The 22,879-nt window shown below is 36.6% G+C and overlaps 4 protein-coding genes across 7 annotated transcripts; 1 reads left to right on the top strand and 3 right to left on the bottom strand.

Moving 5' to 3' along the window:
* Window positions 1–826: 826 nt before the first annotated feature.
* Window positions 827–3,161, bottom strand: LOC147539816 (uncharacterized protein At2g34160-like). The gene is made up of 5 exons (XM_086642285.1): window positions 2,740–3,161; window positions 2,441–2,489; window positions 1,494–1,556; window positions 1,334–1,398; window positions 827–1,157 (listed from the first exon to the last, which is right to left on the bottom strand). The coding sequence occupies exons 1-5, from the start codon at window positions 2,854–2,856 to the stop codon at window positions 1,062–1,064; spliced, it is 390 nt and encodes a 129-aa protein (XP_086498411.1). The 5' UTR covers window positions 2,857–3,161; the 3' UTR covers window positions 827–1,061.
* Window positions 3,162–4,436: 1,275 nt separating this feature from the next.
* Window positions 4,437–9,299, bottom strand: LOC147539815 (DEAD-box ATP-dependent RNA helicase 11-like). Of its 2 annotated transcripts, XR_015225762.1 has the most exons (7): window positions 7,901–9,215; window positions 7,714–7,797; window positions 6,860–7,102; window positions 6,134–6,301; window positions 5,940–6,053; window positions 4,739–5,527; window positions 4,437–4,597 (listed from the first exon to the last, which is right to left on the bottom strand). XR_015225762.1 is itself a non-coding variant. In XM_086642283.1 (6 exons), exons 1-6 carry the CDS (start codon window positions 8,594–8,596, stop codon window positions 4,802–4,804), a joined length of 2,031 nt encoding a protein of 676 aa, XP_086498409.1. In that variant the 5' UTR covers window positions 8,597–9,299; the 3' UTR covers window positions 4,437–4,801. The 2 variants fall into 2 exon arrangements, 1 of the variants encoding a protein (XP_086498409.1); XM_086642283.1 differs by having other exon boundaries at window positions 4,437–5,527; window positions 7,901–9,299.
* A 2,961-nt stretch (window positions 9,300–12,260) lies between these two features.
* LOC147539814 (binding protein) lies at window positions 12,261–16,741 on the bottom strand. 3 transcript variants are annotated; one of them, XM_086639789.1, is made up of 10 exons: window positions 16,554–16,741; window positions 16,349–16,463; window positions 15,709–15,837; window positions 15,120–15,235; window positions 14,911–14,992; window positions 14,618–14,677; window positions 14,381–14,488; window positions 13,723–13,768; window positions 12,961–13,188; window positions 12,261–12,557 (listed from the first exon to the last, which is right to left on the bottom strand). In XM_086639789.1, the coding sequence occupies exons 2-9, from the start codon at window positions 16,418–16,420 to the stop codon at window positions 12,983–12,985; spliced, it is 819 nt and encodes a 272-aa protein (XP_086495915.1). In that variant the 5' UTR covers window positions 16,421–16,463; window positions 16,554–16,741; the 3' UTR covers window positions 12,261–12,557; window positions 12,961–12,982. The 3 variants fall into 3 exon arrangements, with proteins under 3 accessions (XP_086495915.1, XP_086495916.1, XP_086495914.1); XM_086639790.1 differs by having other exon boundaries at window positions 12,261–12,369; XM_086639788.1 differs by lacking the exon at window positions 12,261–12,557 and having other exon boundaries at window positions 12,776–13,188.
* An 838-nt stretch (window positions 16,742–17,579) lies between these two features.
* Window positions 17,580–22,879, top strand: EMB1187 (Protein kinase superfamily protein). The gene is made up of 11 exons (XM_086639787.1): window positions 17,580–18,417; window positions 18,949–19,040; window positions 19,141–19,247; window positions 19,650–19,755; window positions 20,082–20,204; window positions 20,316–20,407; window positions 20,705–20,789; window positions 21,364–21,469; window positions 21,564–21,630; window positions 22,295–22,387; window positions 22,491–22,879. Exons 1-11 carry the CDS (start codon window positions 18,284–18,286, stop codon window positions 22,617–22,619), a joined length of 1,134 nt encoding a protein of 377 aa, XP_086495913.1. The 5' UTR covers window positions 17,580–18,283; the 3' UTR covers window positions 22,620–22,879.

Here is a 22,879-nt window from a genome sequence, read left to right as displayed (position 1 = left end):
ACTGGCGATATTAACTCTGATAAACGTGGACTAACCCGCTTTGTTAGTATCTTCGTAACCACTCTGTATAGCACATTACATAATGCTATAGGTCGGAAATCTATTGGGTTTTTTGGATTTTGAGTTTTTGGGATTAGTACTAAATGAGTGTGATTCAAATTACCTGGTAGTTTACCGGATTCAAATATGTTTTGGATTTGTCTCGTGACATCATCTCCGATTGTGCTCCTAATATTCGACTTTCTTCCTCAGAAATTGCTTTCTCGGTTAGAATTAAGTCAGTAGGTAATGGTTGGACTGTCTCCTCCCTTGAAGCCCTGAAAAAATGTTCAATAAGTAGCTATTTTACCCGGGTCTGATGTCCAATTTTGGTCTTTAAGTTTGATGGCATTTATGCTATTTTTCCTTCTCCTGTTTAGAACTGATATATGAAAGGATTTAGTGACATCTTGAAAAGTTCTGCCAATTTCATATTTAACTCCTCTTCCTCTTTGATCGACTCAGTCGAGGGGTTGCACTTTTGGGCTATAAGCAATTTTTGCTTTATTTCTTCTATTTGTATGAACAAGTTCCCTATCCCTTCCCTGTTCCATCTTTTCAACTGATGGGCTACTTAGGGTAGTTTTCAATAACTGACCCTTGTGAATTTTTCCAGGTTTCCTCCATCATCTTATCAAACTCTACATGTTGAGTCCAATGGGCTTCGAAGCGAAACGGCAGGTTTCCTCTCATCTTCTTCTTACTTAGGTTGGGGAGTATTGGTGCATGATCAATATTTAATCTTAGATTGTTTCATAAAAAGAAACCCTAATAATGCATCTTCATCTACTTTTATGATTGTTTCATAGAAGTCATAACACTCCAACATATAAAATTGCAAACGGGCTGTTGTTTCTACAGAAATTCATGAAAAACCATCTTCATGAAAGCTAACACTTGCTAACATGATCGACTAACTAACCAGAAAATGAAGTTCACAAATCATGGAAGTAAACAACTTGGTCATCTAGTGATAACAAACAGTATATAGTTCAAGTCAAGACATCGATCAATCTTGTACTTCAGCTCTGCTCCTGAGCTTCTGCAGCTTCTCTTTCCTCTGCTGCAGCTGCCATTAATTCGTCAAACTTGTCCGACTTTCCAAGCAATATCTCAATCTGAAAGAAACAAACACACAATGGAGTGTTAGATGAAGAGCTATGTTATAAAACTTTACGGTAGGATCGAGTTAATCTTTTGCCCAACTTAAGTGGGTCGAAGAAGAATTGATGACATGGTTTTAGAGGCTTTATGGTGAACTCCAAAGTTCTCCCCCATAAACCCATAGACTTACTTTAGCTTTTTGGACGGGTCGTCCTCTTGATTCATCTTTCATATCAATAGTTGATGTTGTGATCTCTGCAAATGGAATAATAGAAATTGAGCTCACGAAGAGTGATACATCATGACTTGTTAAAATTTTGAAAAAACATCGTAGAAGAAGCATAACCTACTTTTTTCGACAGCGAAGCCGTTGTTTTTCAAAATCTCTGCAATGGTGACAACAGTTGCAATTGCTGCAAACACGAACAAATCCAGCATTTAATGTTAAAAAAACGATATGTACATCACGTTGAACTTTAATGTAACTAATCGGACAGGGTAAGATAGAGTTTCAATTACAAAAACACAAGTAATATCCTTAATCAACATTTTCAACACAACATAGAATATATTGATCAAAACAAATGGCCGCGGCTTTGGGCTTATTGATCCAAATCGAAAAAGCTCTTAAGAGTGTGGGTGTAGTCTTGGGCCATCCTTCCTCCTAAGCGGTATTGGGCTCTTTGATCCAAAGCTAGTTCAAGAGGTGAGGCCTTCCCTCAGACTTATACCACCACGGCACCACCCCCTCCCACAATCAATGTGGGACTAATTCCAACAATCTTTTGGCACACACGATTGGACCTGGAAGACTACTACCTTCAAACTTCCCCCTCGGCAATGGGACCTGAAAGACTTCGGTAAATCTGGGTCTGATGCCATTATCGGGTGTGGCCTCGAGTATTCCTTGCCCCCAAGTAGTCTTTGGCCTCTCTCGCCCCAAAAACTACTCTTTGACCTGGAAGACTACTACCTTCAAACTTCCCCCTCGACAATGGGACCTGAAAGACTTTGGTAAATCTGGGTTTGATGCCATTATCGGTTGTGGCCTCGAGTATTCCTTGCCCCCCAAGTAGTATTTGGCCTCTCTCACCCCAAAAACTAGCTCAAGAGGTGAGACTTCGGAGTTCGGACTTCCCCACCACTCTCTCCCAGAACATATGTGGGACTAACTTTAACAAAAAGGACTTGATCAAGTAGGTTTAAATTGGCCAAAACCAACCAATACAAAATCACCTAAATTCAATTGAACTCCAAAAATTACAGATAAATGGAGAAGGGTATGAGAGAAAAATACCCATTCCAAGAGCAGACAGTTCGACATCGCCATATTGCTGCATGAACCTCTGTAAAAACAGTTTCAAAATCAACAAAAAAATAACTCAAAACTTCCATAAAAATGTTAACTTTTTAATCATCATGAGATGGGTACTCTTGATTTTAGGTCAGAATCATATAGCAAACAAGAACTGTCTATCTTACTACTGATATCACACAGTGAATACACAAAGAAAGATTAACAAGTCAATGTTTTCATAGAGGCATTTTCTCAAACAGTAACAACTCAAACATCAAAGAGATAGAGAGAAGAGTTACCTTGGCGAGATTAACATAGAAAAAGAGGGGTTTTTTGGTGTTGGAAACTTGAATTCGGTTCTTGTTTTGGTTATCAGAGATGTTAACGTTGTTCAATCCCTCTGTAATTTCTTCCATTTTAGATAACAAGCTAAAGAAGAACAGTTGAAACCCTAAAAACCTCTGAATAAAGGTTTTACCCACAACAAAATAGCGGTCGAATCCCTCCCTCTCTTCGAACCGGAACCAATGTTTTCTTTTACTTGTTTTGGAACCAAATTTTCCCGGAACTAGTGTAAACTCAATTTTCCATTAGAAAATCAGCAAATTATTATCCCGGGTCAATTACGAATTTACGGCCTAGTGATTGTCACTCGGCCATTCTAAGGGGGTGTTTGATTGTCAACAGCTTTTATTACGAAATTCTGGAAGTTTTAGGTTCCATTCATAATCGAAGTGAAGTTCATATATTTATTAAAGCTAGGTAGGTTATTAAGTGTATAAGAAAAATGGCCTAATAAGATAGTTTCAATAAATTCTTGGGATTATAATTAAGTTAGTTAATGACATTCGTAAGCATATTCCATTATTTGATGGTTCAAAAGTAAACGAATGTAATCATGTTGTTACTGGGGTACCGTGGTGATGGAATTGGTTTGAAACTATGAATTTAGCTAGAATTGTATTTCGTGGTTTTGAGAGACCAAAAGTAGTCTGAATCAAGAGTTAGATGGTCGTTGAATTCGTCTTGTCAAGTCCTTCATTTAAACATAAAGTTTATCCAAAACCGATTCATAATGAATCTTTTTTTTTTTTTTTGTTGAACTAATTCATAATGAATCTGTTATTAATATCAAATTGGTATAAGAAGCAGTTCAACTAAATTAAGTGTTAACTACATAGTCTGACACCAAAAAGTATAGAAAGAAACTTTTTCCTCAATCTATATTGTTGTAGTGACTTAAAAAATGATGGAGCGCGTTGGGTAGGCGAAGCAGCATCTAGGACTCACTTTGCACATACGCATTGTCGCCGCGGGGAAAAAATAGTCCTTTTGATTATTTCATCAAAAAATAGTGCTACTTTTTACGACTTTCTAGCATTCGGTCAAAAACTCAACATTTGAAACAAAAATCTTCAAAGAAACAACACGTGAAACCGGTGTCACCTTGTAGACTGTCATTCCCATTTTAGGTGTTTGATTTCACAGCTAGTTTTTTAAGGAACTTAACAAGTAGAAGCCCACTAGATATTCCCTTACTTCAGTGTAGATTTCACTGAGACTAGCCTGAAAAGTATAAAACGGGGAAAATGAGTCTTTGCGAAAGTTGCCAAAACCAGAGATGCCAAAGCCAAAATTAGGCCTCTCTGATTTTGGCTTCCCCGCTCGCAACCACGGAGCTCAACAGAACGGGTGATATATGAAAGTTGCCACATATACGTCTCACGATGAGATCTACTAAACCTTCAACAAGAATGATCTCAAAAGTATAATGACTAAAGTAGAATTCACTCAGGAAGTTTCGATAGGGTTCATGAACTTATCTGAGCTTCAGATTTGACAACATGATCAAGTTTAGCATAACAAACCAATATGTTTCTATTAACTTTATAAGAAACGCAAGAAGCAGAAGATGAAATCACCCTGCCATAACAGTAAATTTAGGAAGCAGTACAAAGAAACTAAATAACAAGCGCAAGATAAGAGACATTTGGTATGATTTCAGACCCATTTTGATAAAATGATACTATTCGAGCATGTAATAAGAATTACATATACTTGAAATCAGTCAGTCACCCATTACAGATATGGTTCAAATCGGTAAAACCAAAGGGAAAGTAGGTAAACATACCATTTTCCCCGACCAAAAAACAGAACCTGTCAGGCAAGTCAAAAAGAAAATGTTTCGGATTTAGGGTAGAAAAGAAGCTGGTGAGGATTACCACAATTAGTCTGTCTTTCAATATCATGTACGAGTCAGTTCCAGGATAGAAAGAAGTATATGCTATTCTAAATTACCTTTACTAATATCGATTTTGCAGAATGTGTACTTGTGAACTAGCAAGAAATGGTAGACCTACTTCAATCCCAACCACTAGGGACGATGTTTTCATGCCCATAGTCATACCCATGAGGAGCAGATTGCCCATAACCATATTGAGACGGAGCAGGTTGCCCGTAATCATATCCCTGTGATGAAGTGGGTTGCCCAGCATAATCATACCCCTGCGATGGAGCAGGTTGCCCGTAATCATATCCCTGAGGAGCACTATAGCCATAATCATATCCCTGAGGAGCACCATAGGCGTTTCCGTAATCATACCCTTGAGAGGGAGGCGCATAATAAGCAGGACCACTAGAACCACCCCGACCACGACCACCACCTCTGTAAGGGCTTGAATAGTAATCGTTGCCACCTCTAGATGGTTGATCCCTCCGGAAATCATGACCACCGTACCTCCCGCCCCCACCTCCATAACGTCGGTTCCTTCCACCACCAGTGTAAGAGGATCTTCCAGCGTAGTCATTAAGCCAGGCAGGAACTTCCTGGTTTCCTTCTTGCATGAGTTCTAATAGTGCCTTGGCCATGGGCTGGTTTCCTTCGCTGAAAAATGCTGTTGCTACTCCTGATTTCCCAGCACGACCTGTACGTCCTATTCGGTGGACATAGTCGTCTATGTCTTTTGGCAGGTCAAAATTGATGACATGTGCAACATGTGGGATATCAAGACCACGTGCAGCCACATCGGTTGCTACCATGATAGGAGTCATACCACTCTTGAACGATCTCAATGCGTGTTCTCTCTCCTGAAAATATGCGAATAATCATTATTCTTAATGTATTTAAAGGTGCGAACACAAACTAGCACACGACCTTCAGGTGTAAATTTATAATTGGCTGAACAAAATTTAACTTATAAGAATCATACAGATATCAAAAGCGCAGAATCAATAAAGAACAATCGAACCTAGTCCATTCAATTTCCTTTTTCTCTTCTGCAAAAACTAAATAGAGGGAAATTTAAAATTTCTCTCAAACCAAAATAACATATTTGTGGGGGCAATATCTAAAGCGCATAACCTGAAGAAAGACAGGAAACATACTAGATTGATTGCTTTGATGACTAAGAAAATCAATTAAAATGGCGAGTCCATGAAGAAGTAACACAGAGACAAAGTAGGGGCTAAGAAGATAAAAATGAAAATGAACTCAACGTACCATTTGAACTTTATCACCATGTATTGCTGTTGCAGGAAAGCCATTCTGAGACAGCCAGTGCTCTAAAGAGTCAGCACCTCTCTTTGTTTCGACAAAAACTAATGTCAAAGCTTGCTGCAGAAGCATTACGTCAGTTCTGTTGCTCGGTAATAAAAGACAGTTGTGCAATTACTAAACTTTAAAAAACTTATTACCTTTCCATAAGATCCATTTTGTCTTTGGTTATGAAGAATGGCCATCAAGTGGTTTCTTTTGTCCATGTCATTAACAAATTCAATTCGTTGTTCGATTAGGTCGGTGCTAGAGCCAACCCTTCCAACAGTCAGGAAAATGTAATTTGAGAGAAAATCAGAAGCCAAGCGCTGAAAAAACAGAAGATTGGAGTGAGGCACATGCAAGTTAAATCAAAAGCCCAAACAACATCAGTTTCGAAGACAAAGAATATCGCATTGACAGAAATATTTTACTAAAATATCAACTAAGAGTGCCACCCTTCTGAAATGAATCATCCGCAATAATGATACTACCCTTCCAATATTTTATACTGATGAAATGACTGTACATCTCAACTATATAAGCCTACCACAATAACCCAGCACCTCTTAACAAACAAGTTTCAGAAGACAGTGACAATCCAACAGGTAGGAACCATTGGGTGTCATATATTGATGGGATCAACCTCAGAGATGTAACAGTGCAAATATGGCAAGAAAAGACTCAGAAAGGGAATAAAAGTATTCAACAAAACAAAAAGCTTTTGGCCGAGCTCTTGTTTGTGGAACTATCATGGCAGATATCTCCAAGTTCCAACAGTTGTATAAATTTTCCTTTCCGAAGTAAAAGTTTCTTGACAAGCACAAACAAAAATATGATTAACAATTCTCTTAACCGCCATGTCCCAGTCAAACAAGAGAAATAACCTGAATTTCAGTTGGAAATGTAGCACTGAAAAGCATTGTCTGCCTTGCACCTGGAGGTGGCATGTCCATCTGCTGAACAATTTTCCTTATCTGGGGTTCAAAACCCATGTCCAACATTCTGTCAGCCTCATCTAAAGCCAAATATCTTATCTTGCTAAGTGATACCCTTGCTCTTTCAATCAAATCCACTAAGCGACCCGGAGTTGCAACAAGAATGTCAACACCTTTATCCAGATTACGCAACTGAAAGAAAGACACTCAACAAGATTGAGATGCATTTTAACCATAAAAAAAACTTATGATACTTTTATCCTAATAAACAGATTTCAGCAATTAGTCTTAGAAAGGAATGATTGATAGGATGAAGCATACATTATTAGGTATCCACTTGTCAGGATGAAAACAAAGAATATAAGGAAATGCAGAAACATATAGATACAGGAACATAAAGGTCATAAACCTGAAACAGAATAGCAATATGATTTCGAAAATCAAAATTATAAATCCTTCAAGAGAAATCTAATATGAATCAGAATCAAATGCTTTAGAAATACTAATAGAAAAGCAACGTTAGCCAACAAGTTGCTAATATTCACTACAGATAATAAAGGAGCATCAAGCACTTTCAGAGTTCCACGGGTGAAGAGGTCTTGATTCTTTTGCCAAGAGCATATCAAGTACCAATATAAGTCTCAAATGCTGGTTAGAATACTTTAATACAACCATCATATAACCAAACAAATTGCATGAAAAAGTGCTGCCGATTTAATCACCTTGATAGCAATATGAAACAAAGCACTAACTAAAAGTAGATGATCATAAATAGAACACGATAACATCAAAAGGAAATATACCTGCTGATGCATAGGCGCTCCGCCATAAGCAACAACAACTTGAACACCAGTGTGATAAGAGAACTTCTTTGCCTCATCATGAATCTGCAAAATCATAAGCTCAAAAATGGGTATCTTACAAAAATCTCAACAAAATGACAACAACCCAAGCAAAATCAAATAGTTCTTTAGAGTCCAAAATATTCACCTGGCAAGACAACTCCCTGGTTGGAGAGAGAATCAGAGCAAGAGGGAAAGCACATCTAATGTTAGACCTATCAGGCACATTTTTATCTGCTGGGTTCTTCATAATCCCACTAATAATGGGGAAACAAAATGCAGCAGTTTTACCAGACCCAGTTTGAGCACAAGCCATTAAATCTCTTCCAGCTACAACAATAGGGATTGCATGGCGTTGAACTGGTGTGGGTTTAACATATTTGCATCTGTTGATGTTCTGATTCAAAACCTCACCCAAATCGATTTCAGCAAAGGTATTAACCTGTGAAGGAACATCAGTTCCACTAGTTTCAACAGGAATATCTTCATATGCATCAAAATTGATTCCTCCACCATTATTGATCTCTTCTTTTTCTGGTTCAGTGATACCCAATTCAGCAAACTTCTCAGAAATGTCAAATGGGTTTTGTTCACGAGCTGGTCTTCGTCGATCTCCCCATCTCCCACCTCCTCTGTTATTATTAGATCTTCCACCAGATTCTCCTCTACCCCTAGAACGATTCATTTGTGAACCAAGAGATGATGAATCGTTTGATGATGGAGTAAATGAAGAAGCAAATGGATCTAGTTGATTTCTGAGATGGGGAGGTACATAACAAGGACGAGTTGGACGAGACCCAACAATGGTGTTATCAGAAACAGAATCTGCCCAAGACATAGCCATTCTAGAGAGAGAAATAAAAAAGATTTATATAGAAAAAATCTGAAACAAGCCGGATTTCGAAACCCTAGAAAAAAAAACTGATAAAATATGATTTAAAATTAAACCCTTCGAATCCCACACCTAATACAATCAATAAAACATTTTAAAAAAAAAAAATCTAGTAGTACGAATGTAGAAAGAAATCAACAGAAGAAATAATTGTAGTAGAGTAATAAATTTTCTCTCTCACTAGAAATTAAGGATCCTGATTCACCAACCCATCAGAAACCCTAGAGGAGGAGGAAATCGCTTTGATGGTATCTGACTCTCTCGGGAAATAACTTTTGAAAGGTCACAGAGAGTGTGCAAAGCTCGAGTGAGAAAATGGAAGAGAAATTAATGATTTACCGTAAAAAGGAGAAATGTTGGTACTTTCCCCATGAGAGAAGGTTGTAAAAACCCTAGAGAAAACCAGGAAAGGAGCATTTAACAAGGTGCGTTCTAGAGAGAGAAAGAGGGAGAAGGTGGTGGTGGTGGGTGTGGAGAGAGAGAGAGAGAGAGAGAGTGGGATTCCAAGGTAGTTGGGGATCTTTTTTATGGGAAAATACAAAAAAAAGATGGTGGGTCATTAGCATTCAGCAGCAGTATACATGAACAACTAGTCTTATATGACCTGATGCCATGGGATGCGACGTGACGAAGCTGATCACCTTTTTTTCTTTTCTTTTTTTATAATATTGGTTACGATGGTCTTTACAAACACATACGATAATCACGAGAACTGTCGAATTACTACTGGCTTAAAGTCTAACGAAATTAAATGACCCAACGCTCGATGAATTAAATGACCTAAAGTCCAAGACCTCCGCATTGCGAAGTAGATGCACTGATTTACTAGGCTACTAGTTGTTGACAAGCTGATCAAATTGACAACTCCTACTCACTTCCCCTTGAAGTATTATGGGTAAGAAAAAAAAATTCAAAATTCAAAATTAGTACAATAATTATTAAGATAACATTATCACATTAATAAGACGAGTAAGAATTCTTTTCTAACAACTAGTACTAATAAAGTATTGGACTGTGGTTTCTATCCTTAATAAATGACGTGCAATAAATCATTGATTCCATTTTCATCGTGAAACAAATTCGAAACTTTCAGGATTTTGAATTAGATGCACTGGTTGGTGAGTTCGCAGTTGTTGACAAGCACTATACCTTACACTTATGTAAAACACAAGAAAGTTCTTCCGTTAGGGCAACTCCAATGTGGGGCTCGGGCTCCCAATTTTGGGAGCCCCTGAATTTTGGGAGCCCCGGAACTTTTCTGAATTCCAACGTCGGGCTCCCAAATCAATATATTATACGTGTGCGAAGTATGTGTGCGAAATTTTGATTTTAAATTTCGACTATGAATTATTAGATTTCGACTATGAATTAAAATGTGATATTATTCGAGAGAGATAATTTCAAAAAGATAAACACAAAAAAAAAAAAAAAAAAAAAAAAAATGAGAGAAAAATACTTAAAAAAGTAGTATTTAAAATAATAAGAATATTAGAAAAAAAATTAGTTTAAAAATAAAATTTAAAAAAAAATAAATAAAGTGGGGTGGATCCCCTTTTTAGGGGATCCACCCCAAATATGGCCGTTGGAGCTCCCAACGGCCATATTTTGGGGGCTGGGAGCCCCCAGCCCGGGCTCCTATTTGGGAGCCAGGGAGCATGGGGCTCCCAGCCCCACCGGGAGCCCAGCCCCGGGGCTCCCGGGTTGGAGCATGTGGGCTGGGGCTCCCAAATTTTGAATTTGGGAGTCCCAGCCCCCCACATTGGAGTTGCTCTTACACATCTCTAAAAATGATGGAGACTTCCTACATGTGAATATTAAAAATTATAAGTTATATCGTCAAATTTTCACTCATTATGTGTAAAGTAAAAGTTTGGATGGCGACGGACACTTTTGTTATGTCCTGGAGGGATCAAGTGTCTTACTTACAAGATGGTTTATAATAGGGTTTTTTGAGTTTACCCCCTCAAAACTAATTAGTAATTGAATTTACCCCCTTTAGTAATCAGTTTTGAGCTTACCCCCTTGAGTTCATAATTTTTGGCAAATATACTAAGGACATGTTTGGCATAGGATAATAAAATCATAAATGACAACCAAAATCAATCTTTGCTAATCTTATTACTGACCAAATCAAACAATAAAGTAAGGTGGAGTAACTACGAGGATCATATTGAAGGATAATTGCTCTTAGTAGTCACATTTATTTCACGTACGTCAAGCACAACTTTTGTGTCTTTGTCAAAAATAGTAAATCTAAGGGGGTAAACTCAATTACCCATTATTGAGGGGGGTAAACTCAATTACCAATTAGTGGTGAGGGGGTAAACTCAAAAACCCCTTTATAATATAATTTTTCCTTTTCTTTTGTGTTGAAAGACAATACTCCATAATTTTACTTAATATTAATGATATATCAATGTCATATTGAACAACAAAAAAATAATCCATATTTGGTTGCACATGCAGTTCTATGATCTCAACTATTGGGAATAAGTTTCGAAAGCGTAATCTTGCTACTGAAGATAAGATGACAAGTATAATTTCAACCTCTAAAATAAGGTTGGGAGATAATTTCAATCTTTGAAGATAAATTTTGAAGGTATAATGTTAAACATTGAAGAGAAAAGTATATTCTAAAGAGACATCATCCTTCTCTTATTATATAAATGTTTTTAATTTTTTTTTTGGGCGAACCGAAGGCACAAGTGAATCCTAATGGAATTCAATACTAAATTCTAGTCTCTTAAAATATATCTCTCTTCTTCGATTCTTTCTGTAACATAAACACTACAACTACTACCATCACCCTTGCAACAGAAAGAAGAAAAAGTACTACCATCACCACCAAGGGGTCAGGGACCCTCTCACTTTTGTTTCTGTCCATCATCTCTTTATTTATCGGAGAGCAGAAGAATTCCCCACCATCGACAACCCATTCATCTTTGGCAGAAAAAGGTCGTAGCCTTTTATCCAAACTGTATTATCGAATCTTTTCAGAAAATAATACCCATTATATAAAAAGTTCTATAGTTCGCCAGGGTAATTATTCCATCAGAAGTTACAAGATGATTCATGCATTTATTCGAGTGATGCAGAAGTCTCAAACTTTTATATAACCTACCCTAAATCTAAATCATCTCTCACATATTACTGCTATATATGGCAAAACCTCATCACGTCGAAAGAATGGAACCACATCGAAAAGAATCAAATCATGCTATCTTCTTGTGATGTTTGAGCTCAACCCACTAGAAAAAATCTCTTAACTGTGAGCTGAAATAGAGGTTAAGATAATTTTAACCATAGGAAACATTTATAGTAGTTATGCCAGTTAGTATCATCTTTCAGCTGCTGCCTGTTTGATAGGCACATGGGAATTCCAGTACAAACATTTATATCTCTCTGCCTGTTTTTCTCTTTCAAGCATTTCTTCAAATACCTAACTAACTCTACCAAAAAGTATATCTTTCCCTTTTTGTTTTGAATTTTGCCCTTCAAGTTGGTTGTATCTTGGTTACTTTTTAGCAACACTTTTCACAGGTTTTCGCGGTTGCACTTTTAACGACGCTATCGCCCGAACTTTTGAAAGCGGTCCAAAAACACTTTCACATTTTCGACAATGATTTTCTAAAGGCACTGTCAGTTACACTTTTAATTCATGCTTGTATAAATATATCGCCGAACACACGCCTCTGAAACATCTAACAGGAAGTGGCTATACACGTCTGAAAACGTAAAAAAGAGTGAAAAACGTTGATGAACTATACAAATTCCTTATAGTACATATGCTAGAGTGCCCTAGGGCGGCTAGTAAAATTTGTTATCGCTCCGCGCAGAAATTTATTGAGCTTTTAGAGCAGTAAATATTTGCAGTAATTTCTGCCTGGGAGAAATGAGCTACGGAAACTATTTGCTGCAAGTAAAATTTAGAAAGGTACACCATAGGAAACAGCTCTACAATTTTATGCACTCTATTTCTACCACATATTCAATTATCACCTCCACCCAAATCTTGGAAATTTTTAATCTGTAGTAAGAGTGTTACGCTATTACGTCAAAATAATTAATTTTAGTACGGTACAAAAAACTCGAGCTCAGACAAAATAAACAGTTCCAGAAAACATGCTCAAATAATCGACAAAAACAAGTATTTGTATTAACAAGTTTGTATGAAAATTTACACGGGTTCAAGTTCCCGAAGGGAGTTTTCGATATCTTATTCTTGTAAATTGTCGATAAACATGAAATTTTGCTACAATGAACTTCCTAGTCATATCTCTACCATTATATAATCTTATAGTTTGTTAAAAGACTACCTGATTTGACTGTAAGTTGGATTCAAGCAGTTGCTTGAAGCTTTTGTTCATCTTCCAGTCTCTTTAACCATTGGAATCCGAGATCACATCCAGCCTTGGCAGCGATTTCAAACTGTTCTTTTGCCATCTCTATAGGGTTCTCTTCGGGGATTGCCATATTCTTCTTCGCCATTTTGGACATGCCCTTTCTTGAATTGAATTTCGTTACAGCCTCCGGGACTTTAGCACCTACATATATATATATATATATACAGAATATGGATCATATGGAAAATGTAATTTCTACTCAGAAGCATAACAAATCCAGGGTTTTGAAGACCACCAGGCCCAACATTAGAGATTGACCAAATGTTGAAAGTTGTCTTGGTCTTGATATGACCTGGGTGAGCAGAACAAAAAACCCTACCTAATGAGAAAGCTCAGACTTGTTAGCTATTACTATTAGTTGACGGTCTAAGTAGTAGGAATCATCGAATCCACCCGATAACTAGTGGACAGGATCATGATTCATGAATCAGTATGGTTTTAGGTGTAAGTCTCGAATGGTTTTCAAAGTCTACATAATTGCCTTGCTATACATATTCTAAAGATGAATTCCTTTTAATCGTCCTAAATTTGTTTAGAAATAGCACAACTTAACCTGATTGTAGAATTTTTGCATGGTCAAAGAGCTTGTGCCCATTGCTTATGAAATCATAAAAGAGTTTAGTATTTCTAAATATTCAATACGAATATATAATAGATTAATCGCAATAAACATACCTTTCAGAAGAAGTGATCCATATGCTATAGCTGCGCCAGCATGTCCCTACAGAAAACAAGGTAAAGCTAAGAGGTGTTTGTTATAAATTTTATGTATGAGATTCTGACTATGCATATTGCTGGAAGATTTAGTCATCTCAGAGACTCAGACGATTAGCGGTTGCAGTTATCAGGAATCAGGATCACTTACTGGGCCTCATTAATAGGTGTTTTACTCATTCACTAAGTATTTGGGCTCAGGACTAGTGCCTAGCTCAGTACGTCCCATCCACAAGCCGACCAAACGACTCGTGATTCATGAATCACTTGGACAAAGACTCAGCCTAGATGTAATTTTATTTTCAATCTTTCTTTAATGAAAAAAGTGATCTAAGCGTATGTACTTTTTTATAAACTTTTGAAAAGTCCATAGATAAGATGAAAGGAAGAACAAAAAGGAAGATTTAGTAACTTGAGTTGAAATTTCTAATTTAACAACGAATCAATAATTGGAAAATAAAACAGCAAGTACATCAATAAGTAATAAGCCCACCTAGTAAAGACTAATACGATCCAGTTCAAACATTTGATTTTTTATTCATTCGGGACACACGGGAATCAAATCAGAGTTTTTGGTAAGTAAAAAATCAACTATTAGTAATACATTGACAGTTATTACCTTCTCTGACGCTCTATGGAAACACCACAATGCAGAAGCAATGTCTTGCCGCACACAGTCCCCAGTCAAATATACTGCTCCTAGAAGGTATAAAGCATCTGGTTGCAACTAGAAAATAGCCAGGTCTAGTAAGTATGAGACTAGAAAATTGTCTGAGTGGTTTACTCATTTATTCCAGCTCAGTAGAATTATCCAAGAAATATGCTGGACGAGCTGTAGTCGAAGAAGGCAGCTTACCTGGTCAACGGCTTTTTCCAAATAATAGAAAGCTTGCTGATCTGATTGAACATATTTATTCTATCGCCAAAGAAGTGAAGAAGACAACACATCAGTAATAAGATCAATACATTAAATTTAAAAGGTATGAAACGAAATGAAATCAAGCATTTTCCTACATCCTGGTTCACATAGTCAGTTTGCCACGAAAAGAGGTGCTGTCTCAGAGATGCTCAGGAAATTGGCAATAAAATAAATCCTCGATGCAAATGAAAATTAAGCAATATGATCAGTTGCAAATAGGAGAATCTAACCTCGATTCTTAAACGGCGACCCAACTCATATTGTGCATCTGGATCGCCCATGTCTGCAGCTTCCACTAGTAAAGCAGCTCCACTTTCCAAAAAAGTGGACGGAGATGAAAAAGAAATAACTTAAAAGATGGTTTGCTTCATATTTTGATAAAGTAAAAAAGAGAGCAAAATGCAATAGGAAAAAAAGCTGAAGCGTTGGCCTTACTTACATGGCTTTACAGGATCCAGGAGCTTGATATTTAAGATGAACTCTGGCTAACCAGTATCTTGCATGAGTGTTTAAATTATCGGCTTCCAAAGCCAGTTCAAAATTTTCTTTTGCAGTCTGATAAGTAAATTTAAGAATATAAGTAACATTGTTATTCTTCCAACAGACACAAGTTCAATAGTAACAAAGAGAATGGAGCAAGATAGATCTGGTCTGAAACTAAATCTTAAGACTGATATATTATAACGCTCACTGCATAAACAGGAACAATTGAATATTTATTAGATTACCCATTCGAAACTAAAGTCACTATACGATCTAACGATCATAACATCCAACAATGAAATAGGTCAAGCATGTATTCAATGGACAAACAAGTTTAACAAACACATCAATAATGACGAGAAGTGATATTATTACACACATCCAATGACCACCTCATGGCCTTTGAGGGTCATTCTATGGCGGTATATGTGCTTATTCAATTCATGGCGTATTCTCATGATGTATCAATGGCATGTAATGATGTAATGACTCTTGGGGTCATTGTCAAAAAAAATACTTACATATGTATATATTAGAAATCTTACTCGAAATAGAGGATGAAGACGTGGGTCTGTGGGTTCAGTGAAATCTATGACTCTGTCAACTTCCTGTAAAGCATTCCAACCTTTCGCTATGAACTCCATTGCCTTCTTATTTCTATCGTGGATTCCCCTCTGATAAAACAAGTAACCAAATAATTAAGTAATAAGTCATTATTGTTACTCCCCTTGTTAATTAGATAAGGAACTATAAAAGTTTAATCTCCTCGGTTCATTTCATTTTTTTTTTACTATTTATTGGTTAATCATCAAAATGTGAACTTGGGTGGTGCTTAATATGCCACATATGTTCCCATATATTCATGGGTCAACTTATTATTCGGTATACAATCAACTTACGTCACGAATACACATCTCAAGTTATCCTTTAAATAATCACATCAATTAGGGAAGAGATAGTGTACAAGTTTGTGTTTTGAAAATTGACTTCAAATGTCCACATTCTTTTGCTAAACCTACATACTGTAATAAAACCTAAACAAATGAGATAATACCAACCACCAAGCAGAACTTAGACTCTGATGCTCACAGAAATGGTGCCTTAGATTATAGAATACAAAAATCCTAATCAATGAATCAAATAAAGTGAAGAAATATAGGTCTGTTGGCAAAAAAAAAAAATTACCTGGAGATTGAATTTGTGAGGAAGTCGTCCTTGTTGTTGTTGAGCTGCTCTCAAGAACAGATTTCGTAACATTTTGAAATTCCTGTTTATTCAATTGAAGAGAACAACCAAAACCCTAAAAACAAAACAGGAAATCAATTGAAGAACTTCGAACTATGGTTCTAATCATTGAAATCTAGGTTTTATTTTAGAAAAAATTACTAACCTTAACTTGGGTTTTGATTCTTGAAGAGTAAGAGTGGAGGAATCGATTTGTTTGGTTGTTCCTAGTTAGGTTTCATTGTATTTCCTCCTTCGTTCATTTCCCCAATTTTCCTTGGTTCAAAGTTCAAACCTAACATTCCCGTAGAAAAAAAAAAACCCCAAAAATATTACTATAAAATTTACATTACCAAATTATCCCTAGTAACATTACAAAATTACAAATGTGTGGGTCCTACTTGTAAGCGGTCCCTATGTCATAGGGGTGTACTTAGGGGTGGGAATTGGGCGGGTATGGGCGCCCATGGGCACTTGAAGCATCGGGCTGGGCGGGTCGGGCACAAAATTTCAATGGCTATTAGGGTAAGCGGGTTAATCGGGCGGGCAATTTTGAAATTTTCCTTGTCCATTACCCGCCCAAGCCCATTAAGAAGCTCGGGTAATTCGGGTATGGGCGGGCGGGTAGCGGGTAATCTCGTGACTTGAAAATTTTCACTTTTTCTTCTCCTTTTATAAAATCTCCAAACACCTTTCCTGATTCTAAAGAGACAATGTGAGATTAAAACTAGACATTATTTGTATTGTTCCTTTTAGGAATTTAATCTCACATTGAAAACTAATGAAGAATTCTCATGAGATATAATAAAACTTATCCCACTCTTTGTTCCCTCAAAGCCAAAGACTACTTCAGTATTCAACTAGGAATTCTCTTGAGCTAATGGAGATGCATTGGGTTCGTGTGATTGCCCTTAAACATATTGTTTACCATCTCAACTAAGCCTAGCAACATGGACGGTTGGGCTTCGTCAACTCATATAGTTGATGTAATTTGGTTGGTTATCATTGGGTGAGCTTAAGTGGGTGCGGGCATGGGCGGGTGCGCGGGTAGAGGTTTTAACCCATGCCCGCCCACCAAAATTTGGCGGGTTGGGCGGGTTGTGCCCGAGACGGGCACGGGCGTCCATGGTCCTCGTTGGGCTCGGGTGCCCGTGGGCGGGTTCGGGCTTATGGGCAAAATTCCCACCCCTAGGTGTACTCAAGTCGAGCCGATGCAAGTACTAAAATGTTCAAATTCGGTTCGTGTATTTGACTGTTTGCTCGAGCTCGAGCTCATTCGAGTAATGGTCCACTTGTTCAAGCTCGACTCGTATAAGTTTGAAAGAGCTCGAACTCGAGCTCTCGTTGTTTTAAGCTCCCTTATCAAAAGATTTCAAATTAAAACAACTTCCCAAATTATCAAAATACTTCAATGATCATTTCTCACATACAATAATAATCATAATGATTAATAATTCATATTATAATAATCTTTTAATGGTTGATATTTCATGTACTACAAGTTTTAATACTAATACGTAGTTATGTACTACACTATTATAAGAGTATGTTAAACAAGTTGTTCACGAGTAGCCCGACATACACTAAAGAATGATCAAACTCAATTCGTTTACGTAATCGAGTATGATTTTGGGCTCGTATTAAGCTCGTACTCGTTGATCTCCGAGCCGAGCACGAGCAATAGTCGAGTCAAGCTCGAGCAACTTGTTAAAAGCTCGATTAGTGTACACCCAAGGTCGAGATTGAAAAAGAAGGAAAGGTTTAGAATCTTGAAAGTCAGTTGAGGGGTATTTATGTCCATGAAAAGAATCTATACATTTTTTAATCAAGAAAAAAAAAAGATTTCAGTGATTTAATCATCTTGATTTAAGAAGAAAAAAAACAGAAGAATCTCTAATGGGAGCAGAAAAGATCTGGGACGCCATGGAAATAGCTCAAGAAGCTCAAGAAACTCAAGAAAATGAAATTCTTTCATCTTCTATTACCATTGAGATCTCTCTTCCTTTACCTCAAATGTTACCTCATATCATGTAAAATTCCTTTTCCATTTCTCTCTTTCTTGCAATTTCATTTCGGTTTATTGATTTCATTTTTGTTATAAGCTGTTGGATTCAAGATTAGGGTTTCTTTTTTTTTTCTTCTTTCAATTTTGACGCTGTCATTTTCTTTGAGAATCGTATGTTTGTTGTTAAATTCAGTTCTTTTCTGTTTTAGCTTAATATAGATGTTTCTTTCCCCTTAGGTATTTTTGTTTATTCCATTTTTGTTATAAGTTGTTGGAATCAGAAATTTGGGGATTTTGTTTGAAGTTCTAAATTGGATTTACTTGAATGCTTAATATCTGTAAAAATTGAGTTCTTTTAGCTTCATATAGCTGATTCTTTCTTGATTTAGAACTGGATTTAGGGTTTTGAAGTCATTCTTGTTTTGCAATATTGACATTTTTTATACAAAATTTGATCTTGTGATGAAGAATAGGAACCTCATTGGTGTTTGTATCTAAATTTGACCATCAAGCTGTGCAAGGATCATTGAATCATTGATTGCTTTTATTTGTACAGAAAGTTGTGCAAGGATTTGTTTAAGAAATGGTTGCACTTGGATGATTCACGTTTTTCAGTTGAGACGGTTTCCGGTGGCATTACTAATATGCGTGAGTAATCTCGCTCACCTATCGCGTTTCTTAAAATGTTTGTGTTATCTTGTTTTTTAATGTGGTTAATGCAAAGCAATTTTCTGATTCATTTTTGTAGTGCTGAAGGTAACCGTGAGGGAAGAAAATGGAAATAATGTTCGTATGACTGTTCGACTGTATGGCCCTAATACCGAATATGTGATTGATCGCCAACGGGAGTTGCAGGTGTGTCATCCATTTATCCCTGTTGGTAACTGTCCTGTGATGAACTCTTCTAGCTAGTAGATAGACTTATATATATATATATATATATATATATATATATATATATATATATCAGCTTTTTGAATTGGTAAACTGAGAAATGGCTCATAGCGGGAGGAACTAAACAAACCAACTTGAAAGATATTACTATCCTCCAAAAGGATACCTTCTCCTGGTAGCTAAGAAATCAGAAGCTTTGTTTGACCCTCTGTAGATAATAACCAAAATATTACTTTCTGAAAGTTGATGTTAATGTCACCAAATTAGATTATGTGACTTTGTTTTCTTTCTAGTAGGGCGAGTTTTTATTGCATACTCGCATGTGCCTGAAGGCGATAAAGCACTTACAACCTTTGTTTCCAGTCCATCAGATATCTGTCAGCAGCAGGATTTGGTGCTGAGTTGTTTGGAGTATTTGGGAATGGCATGGTGCAATCTTTTATTGATGCCCGTACACTTACTGCGCCAGGTAAGTAAGATAGAAGTTGCATAAGTTGATGAATCAGGAAGAAAGTAAAATTTCTGCAAAGAAAACTCAGAACTTGAGTTAATAGTTAATACCTTTTTATATTCGTAAAGATGCCTATATGTATTAATGGAAAAGTTTCATAAAGAGAAGTCAACTGACACCTATTCCTCGAAGCGCCTTATGGTGAAGATTACTGATTGCATAAACCTAATTATACATTTTGAAAAGCTCCTTTGAAACTCATATCCTTAGGTCTCTAAGTTGTTTTTCCTGTCACTTATATTAGTTATGTGCTTTATATGAACATGTGATTTCCTTGTTGACAGATATGAGAAAGCCAAAACTAGCTGCAGAAATTGCACGACAACTTCGTAAATTCCATCAGGTGGAGATACCTGGTTCTAAAGAACCACAATTGTGGCCTGACATCTTCAAGTTCCTAGAGAGAGGTTCTTCACTAACTAATTTGTCTATTTACATCAAATGGTATACGACCTCCCCAAGTTCTATGTCGGTTCGAAATTTGTTCTTTGGTTGATGAAATTTCTATTTTGTTGCAGCATCTGGGCTTAAATTTGATGACAGTGAAAAACAGACAAAGTATGACATGATATCATTTGAAGAAGTTCATGATGCGGTTAAGGAACTCAAGGTAATATCTCTAATTAATGAGTATATCATCCTCAAAATAAGAAGTAATATATGAATATCTCATTCATCATATGGCCCTTGGTTAGAGGATTTGGAGTGACAAAATGCCCTCAGCTTGGATAGTTCATGATTTGTCTGCATTTGTTGTTGTCTATGTGTTTATGTTCTTTTTTGCATAGTGATGTTCTTATCACTGCAAAGTGGGTAGTCAATGAATTGTTGATAGGAAAGGGTGAAACTTGAAAGAGGACACATACTATAGATTATAGAGGGAAGTTAACATTTTGTTTTCCAACAGGAGCTAACGGACCTCCTTGATGCTCCAGTGGTTTATTCTCACAATGACTTGCTTTCCGGAAACTTGATGCTTAACGATGATGAAGGTAAAGTAAACTCTGTTCTTGTTACATACTATTTTTTACCGGTTGAAAGTTTAATGCATATCTTTAGACTTCAGTTTCACCATCTCAATCTTTTCATGCAACACCCTGATCTGCAATGAATCCAATTAAAATTGCACCACAAACACTACCATGTTAACTTGATCTTACAAAAGTGAACTGAGAATTCAGATGATACTATTCTGTCACTGTGTCAAGTTGGTAGTCCAGATCTGCAGTTAGTATATGAAAGTTTACAGAAAGTGCTGATTCAAGGCCGAGAGAGTCTTGAGACAGACAACTTGGGAAAAGTTTAGGCGTTGGTGTGACTCGTAACAGCTATCTTACCTGGTTCAAGTTAATAAGTAAACTTGGATAAGTTAGACCTGATTTAGCCAAAGATTCATCTCACAACCAAATAGGTCAATATATTTCCTCTAGCACGAGAAATCATTCTATATCAACCAAAGAAAAAGTTCCACAATAAGATGCAACACTTGATGATTTTGTGAATTTTCTGTTGTCCTAATAATGCTAACTTGTTCTTTCGTTTTCTTTTTTTTGGTCGGACTTCCAGAAAAACTCTACTTCATAGACTTCGAGTACGGGTCCTATAGCTACAGAGGCTATGATATAGGAAATCACTTCAATGAATATGCAGGCTATGAATGTGATTATAAATTGTACAAATCCTTCCTTTTCACTTTTGTTTCTTCTTTCAAAATGAAACTATAACTTAAGTATCATTATTGATTGTTGATGGTATGGTATTTATAGGTCCCCAAATAAAGTTGAACAGTATCACTTCTTTAGGCATTATCTGAAACCTGACAACCCAGAGGAGGTATGCAAATTTCTTTAATATCTTGGTTATTGCATCATTTCATTAATATATGTCCAACTGCTGGGGTTCTAAGATTAGAATTTTATAATCTTGCTTGATAATGAGTTACTGGAAAACAATAATAGTTTATGTTAAAACAATTTAAAACATGGTACAATAAAGTAAAAGAACGGTAGTTAGGCTGTAATATCAAGGTCAAATATGCTTCTGCCGATGAAAAAGTTATATAAATATAAAAAAGTACTATTCATAATTTGCGAAATTCATTTGTATATTATATTCAATAGTTCAAGATACGACATTTCTACCGATCAAACCCCCCCTTTAAATTATGAAGTTTTGAGTACTCAAAACTTATAAAAGGAAGGTGGGATTCAGCTGATACAATGGATATGAAGATAGGATTTCTCTTCCCTGAGGTGGTGTTTGGTATCTGTGGCCTGCACCCGCTTGATTTGGTTAGGGATCCAATAGTCAGTTAAGGTAATTTCAAACAATGGGACTCATAATCCAGACTTATCTAACTTAAGTAGATCCAAAATAGGTCTGAATTAGCCATTCAGATGCGTCAAACGCGCGAAGCAAATAAAATGTTCTAGTATGGTTTTATATCTTGATGTTTAAGTTTGGAACTTGTAATTGATACAGTCTGTGTCATCACTAGGTATCTAACGAAGATCTTGAAGCGTTATTCATTGAAACTAATTCTTACATGTTGGCTTCACACTTATACTGGGCTCTATGGGCATTGATCCAGGTTGGTCTCCAACTCTCTTCTTTCTTTATCAGATAACAAAGTAACCCCAAATGTATAATATGCATTCTTGTTTTCCGTTTAAATACTTTTAACCCGTAAACAGGCTAAGATGTCTCCCATCGAGTTTGATTATCTCGAGTACTTCTTTTTGCGATACGATGAATACAAAAGGCAAAAGGAAAATAGCTTGTCATTGCTGAAATCGTTCACTGCGGGTAGTCAGGCTAGGTGAAGCTACCACTCTTGCCATCTCTGTCTCTCTCATGGTAATGGTAACGAGTGATTGTGAATTAGTGGTAAGTGAAACCCACTTTGTGTATGTTAAGAGTGAGCGATTCTTGTACAATTCTTTTTAGCCAATTTCAGAGATAAAAAAAGAAAAATATATCTTAATAATTGTTGTAATGGCTATTAGCTTGTTCCTTTCTGCAGAAATTCCAAAACAGTGTATGCTTTTGTTCCTTCAGCTTAATGAATTCTTTCCTTTTCTTA

The sequence above is a fragment of the Eschscholzia californica genome, unplaced genomic scaffold (genome assembly GCF_041429995.1).
Source record: "Eschscholzia californica isolate CP2 unplaced genomic scaffold, dmEscCali1.0.p SCAF_5, whole genome shotgun sequence".
Taxonomy (NCBI): Eukaryota; Viridiplantae; Streptophyta; class Magnoliopsida; order Ranunculales; family Papaveraceae; genus Eschscholzia; species Eschscholzia californica.
This window is presented reverse-complemented; position numbering and strand designations above follow the sequence as displayed.